The sequence below is a fragment of the Labrus mixtus genome, chromosome 6 (assembly GCF_963584025.1).
Source record: "Labrus mixtus chromosome 6, fLabMix1.1, whole genome shotgun sequence".
NCBI classification, from domain to species: domain Eukaryota; kingdom Metazoa; phylum Chordata; class Actinopteri; order Labriformes; family Labridae; genus Labrus; species Labrus mixtus.
This window is the reverse complement of record NC_083617.1, coordinates 27,669,632-27,685,284: the sequence shown is the minus strand read 5'-3', so window position 1 is coordinate 27,685,284 and position 15,653 is coordinate 27,669,632. Positions and strand designations below refer to the sequence as shown.

At 42.3% G+C, this 15,653-nt stretch overlaps 1 protein-coding gene and 1 pseudogene across 1 annotated transcript; both read left to right on the top strand.

Moving 5' to 3' along the window:
- Positions 1-390: 390 nt before the first annotated feature.
- Positions 391-6,633, top strand: LOC132976094 (isoaspartyl peptidase/L-asparaginase-like). Its single transcript, XM_061041027.1, has 6 exons — positions 391-491; positions 1,566-1,761; positions 4,136-4,167; positions 4,764-4,918; positions 6,118-6,293; positions 6,399-6,633. The coding sequence occupies exons 2-6, from the start codon at positions 1,575-1,577 to the stop codon at positions 6,611-6,613; spliced, it is 765 nt and encodes a 254-aa protein (XP_060897010.1). The 5' UTR covers positions 391-491; positions 1,566-1,574; the 3' UTR covers positions 6,614-6,633.
- Positions 6,634-10,135: 3,502 nt separating this feature from the next.
- Positions 10,136-14,973, top strand: LOC132976092 (zinc finger protein 25-like; annotated as a pseudogene).
- Positions 14,974-15,653: the final 680 nt, after the last annotated feature.

Genomic DNA, 15,653 nt, shown 5'->3' with positions numbered 1-15,653 from the left:
TGTAAAAAGTCTCATCTCATGCCTTTCCCACGGACTCAGACACAGGCAATGAAAATTACAAATATAGCAACATTGTCTCTGATGGTCTTGTTTGCTTTTATTGGTCTTAAAGAATCGCCACTTTGAATTTCTATCTGTTTTAAATCTAGTTAAAAACTCCTCAGGCTGAAAGATGTGTGGGGGACAGCGCTGAAAAAGTACAATGACAGATTGAGAATTTCGCACACACAGCAAATTTTCCTACAAAAGGCAAGAAATGGTGACACAGTAACAGCACAAAATATAGTTTTCCACAGAGGGATAGCCTTTTTCATAGTTCAAAGAACACTAAACCAGACATGGCAGGGTAGAGAAGAATAACACAACCAGAGGTTGGCGCTGAAGCAACATTATGGATTAGATCTGACATAGACCCCAAAGAGAGGAAGAGAAGAAGAAGAAGCTTGAAGCAGGAGAAGAAACACTATTCAAGTCCGTCAAGCCAGCAGCAGGTACATGTAGAATTTCTTGAATAAAAGAATGAATGAAAAGAATGGATAAAGAAATAACAGAGCATGTTATTTGTTGTTGTATTCTCTACGTATGTTACGTCTGTTTCACTCTCTGATAGTCTGCAGTGATAGTCTGTTTACTCACTCTACGCCAAGAGAAACGTCGCAATGCTTGTTTACAACGGCGTTGGCTCTCATATGACTTCAGTCTTTTTTGCATGTCTCAAGACTGTCTCCACATAATCCGTAATAATTATGCAATTCTGTTATAACACCGAACCTACCTTACAGTTTAGGCTATTCAGCAATGAAGTCCTGCTTTAGTTTTCCTATATCAACATATATCTCATATTTCTGCTAGTCATTTTTGGCCAATTTTAAATAATAATTTACGTTGTTAACACCTCTTTATTACTGTAGTCTATGACACACCTTGGGTAATTTTGTAAAGATAGCCAGGCGGAATTTCATTCAGAAATGTTGTAAATAAATGGTAAATTATGAGTTTTTATTTGAATGTATTAGTCGTACGTCTGAAGTTGATACAGCGATTTGTTTGAGAACAAGGTGTTGGTTGTGTTGGTAGAAATGGTGCGTTCAAGGGCCCCTCAGATTTAACGGATTTCCGATTTAATAAGTTCTGCGATCGATATGTCCTTGTTTACTTTGTTTATTATTGTGGTAATGTCATCACGGACTGCTGCCCCAAACATCAAAGTATTGCTGTATCCGGCTCCCCTCCTTGTTATCAGACATAGGTCATCGTATAGCCTAAAGCACGCATTAGTTTTACATCACAACATTAATTAATATGTGAATGAATTATAATGTCTTTAACAGTCAGTCTAAATAAAGTAATGTCCCATGTTTCTGTTTAATCTCTCCAAGTAGTTTTTACTGTATGACTTCACGTCAACACTCGGGAACTTTCTCCTTTTTGTCCGACTGCACGTCAATGTAGAAAGAGACTTAGGGCGTTTTGGATTGCCAATGCAAAGACAACGTTATCCCCTTTAAAAAAAGAATGTGGCTTCATCCTGTATGACATTTTAACTGTGCTCCTTCACCTCTCAGGTGATTGACATGTTGCCAGTTGTGGTGGTCCATGGAGGGGCGGGTCATATCCCAAAGGAGCGGGCACAAAACTCCACATCAGGGGTGTCTGCAGCAGCCCGAGCCGGGTACATTGTTCTCAAGGGAGGGGGCAGCAGCATGGACGCTGTGGTGGAGGCTGTGACCCAGCTGGAGAATAACCCCTCCTTCAACGCAGGTAATACAAAAACACACACACACACACTATTATACACGTTTGTTTTCACACATGCACTCCTGAAAATATCTAGATCATTTCAGGAAGACTGCTCCTGAAATTCTCCTGACCTGTGTTGGGCCACGCAGGCTTAGGACAGTCAAACCATGGACTTGGGCCTTTGAGTTATTTACTAAGATCACCAAGAGGCCCAAAAGGACTCTTTATCCCAGAATTCCCTGCGGTACTTCACACCTGCGTGTGACGTAAAGGGGGGACCGGAACCTGAGGGAGACCCCACAGGAAGGCGGCCAGGTGATAAAACTCTGAGACTCCCCTCGTTCAATCTCTTACCACGCGCTGACTTCAAGTGCTCGGAGACCAAAGCTCACCTCCTGTTTCCTGCAACAATCTTCCTTTGTTTTAAGTTTTGGGTGCAGGTAATCCGCGGCCGGCAGTGTTCTAAATTCCGAGCTCGGATTGTCCAGTGAACGCATCTCAGTTTCTCGGAGAGCGTTAGGCTATAACAGATTATCAGAAAGATAACGGTCTTATTCCGTCCTGCAATGAAAGGACATCAACGGACATCTTTCCCCTCGACGGAGAACCAACGAAGCCGCTCTTGCTGTAAGGGACCCTCGCCGCCATCAGACGCCTCTACACCAGGACAGACAGAAGATCTGTTTTATCGCCGGACTCCTTTTTCCTTCACCAATCGCAGGCAAAGCGATTCACAAGTGAGGCTTAATTAGGTCTGGGCAGAATTAGCTTTAGAGAGTGTTTTTAACAATTGTTTGATTTGTGCAGAAACTGTAATTTTTATCTTTGTTGGACCGCTGCGTCCTGAGTTTTACCTGTTTAAAACTCTTGTTGTTTCGGACCGCTGCGTCCTGTATGTGTTCAGCGTAACAGCGTTATAACCGGGTATTATTCTTCTGATCAGAAAGGCCAGTGTAAGCCGTATTAACTTGAATTCGGCCACTGGTTTGTTTCTGTGAATGAAAGGAATTACTCTGAGTTGTGGCGCGGGAGTTAGACTGTGATCCGGCCTCTTCAGGCACGCATTTCTCTCCTCCCCTACGCTCCTCTTTTCCTCCCATTTTCTCCCATTTTCTTCCCTCTTTCTAACACACACATATTCTCGGGTAGACGTACATCGGGAGACTAACTCCACCACCGCGCCATTACGCACACAGGCCATACACACACACATACACGCACGCACATAAAGAGAGAGCTTTATACACTCGAGGCCATCCAGACGCCTCAGAGACACAGATCGTGTAGGGCCGAACTCGGTCTCTTTCAGACATTAAGGCCACATTAAGTCTTTGTTAGGTGTGCGCCATCGGAAAGGCGACCACGTGGGACGGAGTAATCTTCCCCCCTCTCTCTCTCTTTCACACGCACACGCACACACGCACGCACACACCCAGGTCTTTGTTAGGTGCACCATCGTGAGCGACCATGTGGGTACGAAGTCATCTCCCCCTTTTCTTCTTCCCCCCCTCTCTCTCTCTCACACACACACACACACACATTCACACCCCTTCCACAAGCCTTGCTTGATAATGTTTGTTGCTTAGATTAGTTTATGATAGTTATTTGTTTGATTAAGTTCATTGATTTTGGATTGATGTTGCTTTGTTTAAATAAATCCTGTTATAATTTAAGAGAGCAGTTGTTTGTGATTACTGGTGTATTTGCATTGTGATATAATCTGGGTGCGAAGGCTTTGTGTACGGATTTCACGCCTTCAATTTATTAAATATAGTTATTAATTATTAATAATATTAGTAATTAAATAACTAATCTGAGACTGATTTGAGTGATATTGTGGTTATATTTCCCTGAGTACAGGTTGGTGCCCCAAAACGAGATTAAACATAGTTTAATATTTTATTTATATTATTAATAATTAGAAATAATTATTAAAGAATATAACCAAAGTTGACTTGATACAACCCCAACACCTGGATGAAAAAATACTAAGGGTCTGGCAGGAGAAACACCGGGTAGAGTCGGAGTGAAAATGTCGGCTGATGGTGTTCACACATGCAGCTCCTCCTGGAAATATCAGGAGTTTTTCTGCAAGTGTGAAAGCCCTATTTTTTTTGTTTTTCCATCTTGACTTTTGTTGAACATTTAGTACTACTCTATCACTGAGCCACATTTATCCAAGAACACTTTGACAATAGTGAGTTGCATTACTTTACTATGAAATAAAGCATAACTCATAACATATACAGGGATTTTTCACAACATCTTTAACTGCTGAATCATTTTACAATAATTGTCACAGATCATTTTCTTTCAAGATGTTATACAGAGAGACATTCTTTGTCCCATGATGCCGGACTCTATCAAATGATTTCTCTCTTCATATTTATTTCAGGCTGTGGGTCGGTGCTGAACGTGAAGGGAGAGGTGGGTTAAGGATCAATTAAAGTGTAGGTTCAGTTTTTATTTCAAGCATCATTTAAGTGTTTGTCCCGGCAGATAGCCGATGGAAACCGGTAGAAACGTCAAAGTTGTCGTGTTTGCATAACTGTTATGTTGTCAACTCAGGATGTTAAAGGAGCAATATGTTACTCTGACATCTAGTGATTAAAATGGGTACTGCAGTCCAAAGTCAAAAACATCGAAGAGAGCTGTCCCAGGGTTTGTTCCTAGTTTTCTGATCAGGAAGGTTTAAAATGTGGCATCCCTCTTTGACAGTACACTGTCATCAATTTTTCATAAACTTTTTCTTCCAAAACATTTTGGTTTAACCCCGACAATCTCCTTATGTAACGTATATATAACAATACTGGACCCCGAAATATGGTCAGTTATACAGGGACAACAGGAGTTAAGAAAAGTAACAAATAATAATAAGGGGTATAAAGTAGAGTGTGTAAACATTACATTTTGTAATAACAGCCAAACTAGCATGCATTCATTTCTAAAAGTATAGTAGTATAGTTTACCATCACAGTGCAGAGATTCATTTTTTTAATGTCCTACTGTGATCTGGGTTTCAGACGAGTCGTGCATGTCTCACTGCAGAGGGTGCCAAACAGTTCGCCCGCTCCATGGGCGTCCCTGAGGTGCCTATGGAGTCCCTCATCACCGAGTACTCCCGCATGCGCTGGAGGAAGAACCTGGCACCTGATGCCAACCCTGTGGAGTGCCAAATGTGAGACCTTCTTTTAAATTTATAAGAAAAAAAAAAAAAAGGTGTGATCCATTAAGAAGTGACTCATAAGTCTTATCCCAGAGCCTCTTATTGAAGCCCAGTAAAAATTTAAAAGACTTTCTGGAACATGCTGAGCACAAGAATCAACCATAGCAGGGGTTATGCAGCAGTAGTTACTGGAGAGGGTTGTATGGATGTTTGCACAGGTTTCTGTGCTCTGACTCTGGGTCATCGTTGGAATTCATGATTACTGCTGTGAGTCCCAGCTGACTGCAGCTGCACCTTTCCTAAAGGAACAAGCTCTTTGCTGGAGTGTTCCTTAAAGAGTGATTCTGTTGAGTTTGGACATGTTTTAAGGGAATTAATTAGTTATAGGTGCAAAAAGTTTAGATATACCTTCAGATGATCACTTTGAGCAGCCTTAAAACAAGCTGTAATGTTACATTCATATGCCACCGACGAAGCAGCGGGAGCAACTTGGGGTTAAGTGTCTTGCCCAAGTACATGTCTGCTTACATTTTTTTTTTTAATGTTGTTGCTACTGACAGGATCACAGTAAATGGTAGATGTACTTGGACAGTGCTTTTCACATGCAGTGGTTCTCAACTGGTGGGTTGGGACCCAAAGAGGGTCGTGAATGTATGCCATGAGAATAAATTGTATGAAAAAGTCAATGAAATGCTTTAAAAACATGTTTATTATTTTTACCCTTGTGACATGTTTTGCACCCTCTGCCGTTTGAACTGCAACATTTTTTCAGTAAATAAATCTGATTGGTTGAAAAATATCCTAAATTTGTTGTACTGTAGGTTGTGGGTCTTGAGGATAGACCAGTTGAGAACCAGCGTTCTAGACCACTCAAAGCTGCTTTTACACTTCCTGTCACACCACATTCACACAGTGATGACAGAGGCTGCTACGCAAAGTGTCCGTCAGTATTAACAAATCCCATCCATACACATTTCACATGTTTTTTCTGTTTCTGTTTTTTTTTTCCAGCAGTCATGTCTTGAGATCTTAGGAAAGCCATTCGAGCAGGAAAAGTCCACGTGTGTCAGGTTTCTGAAGTGTTTTATAATGTTATGACTTAAACCTCAAGGAGCTGGGATCCTTCAATGTTTTTAAATCTGAAGTGAAAGACCTGGTTGCAGATTCCAAGGATGTTGATGCATTTAGCTCGATTGCCTCAACTACTGACTCCCAGATTTGACGTGCACCGACCCACATGTGTGCGTGTGTGTGTATTTGTTGTTGTGTGTATCAGGTTGTGGAGGTTATGCTGACAACAACTCAGGAGCAGTGTCCACTACAGGCCACGGAGAAGCTATCATGAAAGTTGTTTTAGCCAGACTCATCCTGTTCTACATGGAGCAAGGTAACTCTCTCTCTCTCAGCATGTAGATGTTCAAACATCAGAGATGAATGCAGAGGTTAACTGGAGTTGTTCAGTTAGCGTTCCTCTCTCTCCTCTGTTCTTTAGGTCAGTCAGCAGAGGCAGCCAGTGACTCTGCCCTGGCCTACATGAAGTCCAGAGTGGATGGTCTTGGTGGTGTGGTGACGGTGGACCCTCAGGGTAATTGGGCCGCTCGCTTCTCCAGCTGGCAGATGGCGTGGGCTGCAGCCCAGAAAGACACGCTGCACTACGGCCTGTACACTGGAGAGCACTTCACACAGAGCATTGACGAGCCACACTGACACAGTTTTCAGACTTTTTCATTTGCACTAATAGGAAAAAAATATATATATTTATACTTTATTTTTCATTTTTGTTTTACAAGAAACACAGAACAAGTGAGGACTTGGGCAAGACAGTATGAATAAGATCAAATACAAGAATGTAAAAGGCACAGGTACAGTACATAATGGATGGTACATTCTAATGAAACAAGATATATTTACAAGTCTTTATCTTTGTATAAATCCCACTTTCTCCAATATTCTTCTCCCTCCTCCTTTTGAAGTCGCAGGACAAAAGTCATTTGTTCCATAAAGCTGATGGAATTCACAATGTTCCTCAAGAGTCTCATGGTAGGAGGGTTCCTCTGAAGCCAACATTTAGTAATCGCTTTTTTACTTGCCACCATGAGAATCTTTAAAAGGTATAAGTCCTTTTTACCAAGACCTTCTGGAATTTTCCCGAGGTAGAGGGATGTGAAAGAGAAATCCAATGTAATGTTCAGAGTCTCTGCGATTAATAGTTTCACATCTTTCCAGGAGGGCTCAAGACTTGGACAAGACCAAAAAACATGTACACAGTCTGCCGAGACCACTCCATATTCCCTCCAGCATGAGGCTGGAGAACCACTTAATTTTGACTTCTGATTTGGGGTAATAAAAAATCATATCAGATTTTTCCAGCAGAAGTCTCGCCAAAAAAAATAATTTGTTGAAGTGGATTGATTTTTCCAAATCTGAAGCCATGCTTCTTGTGATATTTCTACATTGGCCTCTTTTTCCCAGCGCTGTCTAACATAACCTGTTGTATCTTTGTTCATTAAGGTAAAACCTTTATAGAATTTGCCAGTACTATTTGAATCATAAGCATCAATAAATATTTGTGTTATTCTAGTGGGTTCGGCTAAATCTGGGATCTTTATTACCTTCAGAAAAAAGTGACGGATCTGTAGGTATCGGTAAAAATCCTCTTTACCCAACTCATAAGACTGACGCAGATCCTCAAAATTCTTTAGGTTTCCTTTTTGTATTATTCTACAGAAGGAGGTGATGCCTCGTTTAGTCCATTGTTTGTACTTATGGTTTTATAGGAAGTGTGGATGGAATGCCGGCCAGCTTAATAGACCGATCTCCCTGTGAAGCTGAAATCTCTTAACTACTTCTGACCATATTTTCAAAGAGAAGCTTACACAGTGATTTTGTAGCTGGATCACTTCGTTAAATCTGTCAGGACAGCCCAACACTGACTGAATAGGTATATCTATTAAAGATAGCTCAATGTCTTTCCATTTAGCCTCATTGGTTGGGTTACACCAACACACCAAAGGTCTCAACTGAGCGGACACATAATAATCCTTAAGACAAGGTAGAGCCATGCCCCCCCTCTCCCCCAGCTGCTGCAGAGTGGAATAGCTCACTCTTGGTCGTTTATTATTCCATATGAATCTTGAAAGGTCTTTATCCCATTCCCTAAATTGTTTAGCGGGGACCTCTATTGGCAGTGCCGTAAATAAGTATAGTAACCTTGGAAGAATGTTCATTTTGATTGTACGAATTCTACTGCCAAAGTCGAGGGGGAGCAGGCTCCACCTCCCCAGATCGTCATATATCCTCCTATTTAGCTGTTTGTAATTAACATCATATAGTTGTGAGAGATTTTTTGTTAAGAGGACACCAAGATATTTTATTTGCGGTTGATACCAATTCAATTGGTGCCTGTCCATTAATTGCCTTGAAGGATCAAAGCGGAAGGTCAAAACTTGTGTTTTTTGGATGTTGAGTGTATAACCAGAGTATTGACCATATTTCTTCAGGATGTCCATAAGCAATGGAATACCAGATTCAGGATTTTTCATTGTTACAAGAACATCAATTGCGTACAGACAAATTTTGTTTTCAACTCCACCTATGGTTATACCCTTCAGAGCGGTCTCCTCTCTAATAGCCTGGGCAAGCGGCTCTATGAAGAAATTAAATAGTAAGGGACTTAGTGGGCAGCCTTGCCTACATCCTCGTTGCAGAACTATTCGGTTCGAGAGACACCCGTTAACTTTTATCCTCGCTGTCGGAGAAGAATAGAGCATTCTTATGCATTGTATAAGTATATCATCAAAACCAAATCTTTTCAAAACCTGAAATAGGAAGTCCTATCCTACCGAATCAAACGCCTTCTCAGCATCAAGGCTGAGAATGACTGCACTTAATGATTGATTGGAGATTTGATTAATGATATGGAGGGCTCTTATGTTGTCGTGCGTTTGCCTTGTACTTACAAAACCGGTCTGATCCTCATCTATCAAGGAGGGCATTATTGTGTTTAGTCTCTTAGCTAATATTGCTGCATACAGCTTATAATCTACGTTTAAAACACTTATTGGTCTATAACCTTTGCAGTCTGTTTTATCTTTACCCTCCTTTGGTATGACTGAAATAAATGCCTCGTTCCATGATGGTGGGAGAGCTCCACCCCTTAAAGTATAGTTAAAAGAGGCTTTTAATAAGGGAATCAGAGATTCTCTCATGTACTTATACCATTCTGGAGGGAATCCGTCACAGCCTGGTGATTTATTGGCATTTATATTTGAGATTGCACTATCAATTTCCTCGGTAGACATTTCAGTGACTAGCTTGTCATTTTGTTTTTTACCTATAGAGGGATGGTCTAATGAAGCAAGACATTTTTTAATTGTGAGTCCGTCTGCTCTGTCCGGTTGTGTGTATAGTAGTGTATAGTACTTTTCAAACGCATTTTGAATTTCCTCTAATTTATTAGTAAACTTATTTGTAACAGGGTCTCTAATTTTGTGAATTGTATTCTCAGCTAGCTGTTTTCTAAGTCTCCATGCAAGTGTGGCACCCTGGGTATTTTAGTAGCTAAGACTATGCCTGTGATTATTGGTTATCAGTTATATTATTACATTGGTGCCCCCCACTATTATTTTTCTGGTTAAATGTCATTAAGATGATTCACGCTGAGCTGCTAGTTGACCACAGTCAATTATCTTTCAACAGTGAAACCGACAAAAAACATGAAACACAGATGGCAGAGAGTGGGAGAGTCGCCATTAAAAAACAAAAAGAAAGTCAAAGTAAAGAGCCAGATACAGAGACTGTGAAGCTGATTGAGGGTCTCAAAACTGATGTTCTTGAAGTAAAAAAGCTGTTCAATGAGACGTTAGAGGCAACAAAGTCAAAGCCCAACCCTGTCAACCCGCCATCACCAGCAGCGAGATGGACAAGAGGATGCCAGACATGTAGAGAAGCTCAGGTTAGTGACACATGCAGACACTGTTATCGCTGTGGGCAGGATGGCCATCTTTCTCGTGGCTGCAGACAGAACAGAGCCATGTCGGGAAACGGGAGGGGGCTTCTGAGAAGGGACCAACAGTAGCCTATCCACTCTCCAGGTCCCAAGTAAATAATATTTCCCTGCAAAATACCTCTTCAGCTCCAACAAAGCCACAAAGTGTTCACATAGAAAGCTTCTCTGCCATCCCACCGCAGGACAACACTAGACCTGCAAGTGAGACAACTACCGGGTACATGCCCTCACAGTGCCAATCAAAGCTTATTGGTCTTATAGGGAGAAGATGCACAGTCCAGTGTCACCTAGACAATGTTCCAGTTCAGGCTCTGTGGGACACTGGAGCTCAGGCAAGTCGTATTAACAATGAGTGGCGGAAACAACATCTCCCACACAGCACCGTCAGGCCACTTGCTGAGATTCAGGGGACAGAACCACTGGTTGCAGTAGCTGCAAATGGGAGTGAGATCCCATATGATGGCTGGATAGAGACAGAGGTTTTTTTGGACTGTGACACACATGCAGAAAAGACACTCCATGTTCCAATGCTTGTATCCAGTGACCCCAACGTTGCAGAGCAGCCTATTATTGGATACAACGTGATTGAAGAACTGATTGCTAAGTGGGGGAAGCAAAAGTCGAAATCACAAAGCATTCAGAACATCAGCAGAATTTTCTCTGTGTCAGTGAAAACAGCTAAATCGATGCTTAAGCTACTACAGTTGTCAGACCCAAGCCAAAGTGTGGGGACAGTACAGACAGGGAAGAGAGGCAAACGCCTGGCTGCTGAACAGATAACTACCACTTATGTCCTAGCACATGTTGGAGCCAGATTTGCAGGACAAAACCTGTTTGTTCCCAATGTTTCATTGAGGGTGGATTACTGAGTCAAGGGCACCCTACTCCTCCCCGATTGTGTGTGTCCGAAAGAAGTCAGGTGAGCTGAGACTGTGCTGTAATTACAGGGAGCTCAACAAAAGTCTTTACCAGATAGGCATCCCATTCCAAGGATCCAGGATATGCTAGACCCTATCTGGCAGCTCTTGGTTTTCCGTCCTTGATCAGGGAAAAGCGTATCACCAGGGGTTCCTGGACCCTGAAAGCCGCCCTCTGACAGCCTTTATCACACCCTGGGGCTTGTACCAGTGGAACCGCATCCCATTTGGTCTCAGCTCAGCTCCAGCAGAGTTCCAGAGAAGTATGGAGGACTGCCTGAGGGGCCTTCGTGATGTCACCTGTCAGCCTTATCTGGACAACAACCTTGTTCACTCCCCCTCATTTGACAACCATGTGGACCACATCAGAGATGTCTTGCAGAGATATCAGAAACATGGTGTCAAACTCAGTCCTCAAAAATGTGATGTCTTCAAGCGCAAGCGTTTTCTGGGACGGATGGTTTCAAAGGAGGGATATTCAGTGGATCCAGCTGAGATAGCTCCTGTCCAGGCACTCAGAGACAAGCCATCTTCAACAGTAGGGGAGCTGAGTAGAGTCCTTGGCTTCCTATCTTACTACAGAGCCTACATTCCAAATTTCTCTAAGGTGGCAAAACCGCTGTACCAGCTTCTGACCTTACCATCCGACAGAACTCCACCACCTGCATCAAGAGCAAAAGCAAATAAGGTTAGTGCAAAACAACAAACCAGGCCACCACCCAGCACACCTATTTCATGGACTTAGAGTCATCAAGAAGCTTTAAATAGGCTGATTGACAACCTAACAGAGCCGCCTATTTTAGGCTATCCTGATTTTGCAGAACCATTCACACTCCACTGTGATGCTTCACAAGATGGCCTAGGAGCTGTGTTATACCAGAAAAAAGAAGGCATGATGAAAGTGATCGCATATGGCTCACGAACACTAACACCCCCTGAGAAAAACTATCATATGCATTCAGGAAAGCTTGAATTTCTTGCTTTAAAGTGGGCTATCTTTATTATGCCCCACATTTTGTTGTATACACAGACAATAACCCACTAACATATGTCCTCACAACAGCCAAACTGAACGCAACAGGCCACAGATGGGTGGGTGAATTGGCTGACTTCAACTTTACGATCAGATACAGAGCAGGAAAACAAAATGCGGATGCGGACGGTCTCTCCCGGTTACCCTTTGATATCAACCAGTACATGGCACAGTGCACAGCAGAAGTAAAACAGGATGTCATCAGAGCTGCTGTAGAAAGTGCAGTGCTACTAAGGGAGAGCTCCTTCTTGTTGAACACACTGTTGCCAGCCAGAATGCTATCAGCTTAGTGCAGGACATCATATCACTGTCTACAGGAAAATCTCTCTCACAAGAGGAGATTAGAACAAGTCAGGAAAAAGATCCTGTGATAAGTCGCTTCCTGCACTTTAAAGCCAACAACTATCTGCCAAAGGGCCGCACTCTGAAAGCAGAACTACCTGATGTCCGAATCCTGTTGCGACAGTGGAACTTGCATGGAAATGAGGATGGAGTTCTTTACAGGAGAGCTAATGGCAGGGATCAGCTCCTTCTTCCCAAAGAACACCATGAGACTGTATTCAAAGAACTGCACAAAGAAATGGGACATTTGGGGGCAGAAAGGACTTTGGGTTTAATAAGAGACAGGTTCTACTGGCCCCGGATGCAAAGCAATGTGGAGCACTTTGTAATGCAAGTCTGTGAATGCCTGAAGAGGAAACGACCAAGCAAGGTAACAAGAGCTCCAATGACCTCAATCACCACTACTTACCCCTTTGAGCTTGTATCCATAGACTTTTTACATCTTGAGACCTGCAAGCATGGCTATGAGTATATTTTAGTGGTAGTGGACCACTTCACACACTTTGCACAAGCATATGCAACAAAAAACAAGTCAGCAAAAACAGTGGTCGACAAAGTCTTCAATCACTTTGCCCTCAACTTTGGTTTTCCAGCAAGAATCCATCATGATATGGGAAGAGAGTTTGAAAACCAGTTCTTTTCACAGCTACAAAATGTCTGTGGTATGCGTGACTCCCACACAACACCGTACCACCCCCACCCCCGTACCACCCCCACCCCTTTACTTTACAGTCTGTTAAAGTAAAATAGAATATGTCCTGATGGTCTACATTATATAACTTTACAGTCTGTTAAAGTGGGGTCGACGTAGGTGGGCTGCGTAAGTCATCAGGGCAGTACGCTAAATGGGCAGTGCGTGCCACCAGGGCTGCTCCCGCCGGACCCGACTGCGCAGACTCTGGCTCCAAAATTGCAAGATGGAAGGGGCGTATTTTGGCTTCAAGAACGTTGAGTGGGAACAGCTACAATGCGCACCCACTGCCTTATAGCGCATTGTTAGTAGCAGCCAGCTCCTGCTTCAAAAAGCAGTGTGAGTACTGTTAATGTTTGTTTACTGTGTCCTGCAGATGTCCAGCAGTTATTGGTGAGTAAAGAAGAACTTCCATCTGAGCAGCAGGAGTGGAGCCACATTCTGGACCAGGAGGACACTAAGCCCCAATACATTAAAGAAGAACATGAGGAACTGTGGATCAGTCAGGAGGAAGAACAGCTTCAAGGACTGGAGGAGGCTGATACCACCAAGTTCCCCTTCACTTCTGTCTCTGTGAAGAGTGAAGATGATGAAGAGAAACCTCAGTCCTCACAGCTTCATCAGAGACAAACTGAACAGATGGAAACAGGAGTTGATGGAGAGGACTGTGGAGGAGCAGAACCAGAGAGAGACTCAGATCCAGAGAGACGTTTACAACCAGAGACTGAGGTCGAGACTGAAGACTCTTATGAACCTGAGACTGATGACAATGATGATTGGCAAGAGACAGGAGAACATCTGTCAGAATTAAACTTGAAAAATAAGAAACTAAAGTCTTGTGAGAGACCACACAGGTGCTCGGAGTGTGGTAAAAGATTTAACCGAAAAGGGTATCTGACCACACACATGTTAGTTCATAAAAGAGAGAAACCCTACAGCTGCTCTGAGTGTGGTAAAAGGTTAAACCGAAAAGGGTATCTGACCACACACATGTTAGTTCATAAAGGAGAGAAACCCTACAGCTGCTCTGATTGTGGTAAAAGATTTAACCGAAAAGGGTATCTGACCACACACGTTAGTTCATAAAAGAGAGAAACCCTACAGCTGCTCTGAGTGTGGTAAAAGGTTAAACCGAAAAGGGTATCTGACCACACACATGTTAGTTCATAAAGGAGAGAAACCCTACAGCTGCTCTGATTGTGGTAAAAGATTTAACCGAAAAGGGTATCTGACCACACACATGTTAGTTCATAAAGGAGAGAAACCCTTCAGCTGCTCTGTTTGCAGTAAAAGCTTTACCCGAAGACAACATCTGACCACACACGTTAGTTCATACAGGAGAGAAACCCTTCAGCTGCTCTGTTTGTGGTAAAAGGTTTAACCTAAAAGGGAATCTAACCAGACACATGTTAGTTCATAGAGCAGAGAAAGCCTTCAGCTGCTCTGTTTGCAGTAAAAACTTTACCCAAAGACAACATCTGACCACACACGTTAGTTCATACAGCAGAGAAACCCTTCAGCTGCTCTGAGTGTGGTAAAAGGTTTAGTTCTATGGGAAATCTGACCACACACATGATGATTCACACAGGAGAGAACCCTTCAGCTGCTCTGTTTGCAGTAAAAGCTTTACCCAAAGAGTAAATCTGACCAGTCACATGTTAGTTCATACAGGAGAGAAATGCTAATCCTGTGCAATGGTAAAACTGATCCAAAGGATTCCAAGTTAACAACATCACTAATGTGTTTTCATAAGTATGTATTGACTAACAGATGTATAACTGTTGTTATAAAGGGATATAAGACAATTCTATTCACAGGAATCTGTCTGTACTTTTTTGACTTTTGTGATGTTTTGTTGCTGACATATGAACCAGTAAGTTGGGATCAGCTATGACGTTTGAATTTAAAGTGTTTATATGAAACAGTTGCAGTGTAAGGATTCTTCTTCTCTCCTGATATCTTCTCTTCTTTCTGTCACTCTGTTTCCTTGGAGGCCTCTGTGTTGGGTAGCACAAGTTCTTCAGACAGCTCATGTGTAACCTTGTAATAAATAAACTGATGTAGAGTGACAAAGACTTTCATCTACTTGTGTTATTTTGTGTCGACTGTCTAAAGTCGACACAAAAGTGGAGTGGAGGATGGGTGACTTGTGTAAAAAGTCTCATCTCATGCCTTTCCCACGGACTCAGACACAGGCAATGAAAATTACAATATAGCAACATTGTCTCTGATGGTCTTGTTTGCTTTTATTGGTCTTAAAGAATCGCCACTTTGAATTTCTATCTGTTTTAAATCTAGTTAAAAACTCCTCAGGCTGAAAAATGTGTGGGGGACAGCGCTGAAAAAGTACAATGACAGACTGAGAATTGCGCACATACAGCAAATTTTCCTACAAAAGGCAAGAAATGGTGACACAGTAACAGCACAAAATATAGTTTTCCACAGAGGGATAGCCTTTTTCATAGTTCAAAGAACACTAAACCAGACATGGCAGGGTAGAGAAGAATAACACAACCAGAGGTTGGCGCTGAAGCAACATTATGGATTAGATCTGCCATAGACCCCAAAGAGAGGAAGAAGAAGAAGAAGCTCGAAGCAGGAGAAGAAACACTATTCAAATTCGTCAAGCCATCAGCAGGTACATGTAGAATTTCTTGAATAAAAGAATGAATGAAAAGAATGGATAAAGAAATAACAGAGCATGTTATTTGTTGTTGTATTCTCTACGTATGTTACGTCTGTTTCACTCTGTGATA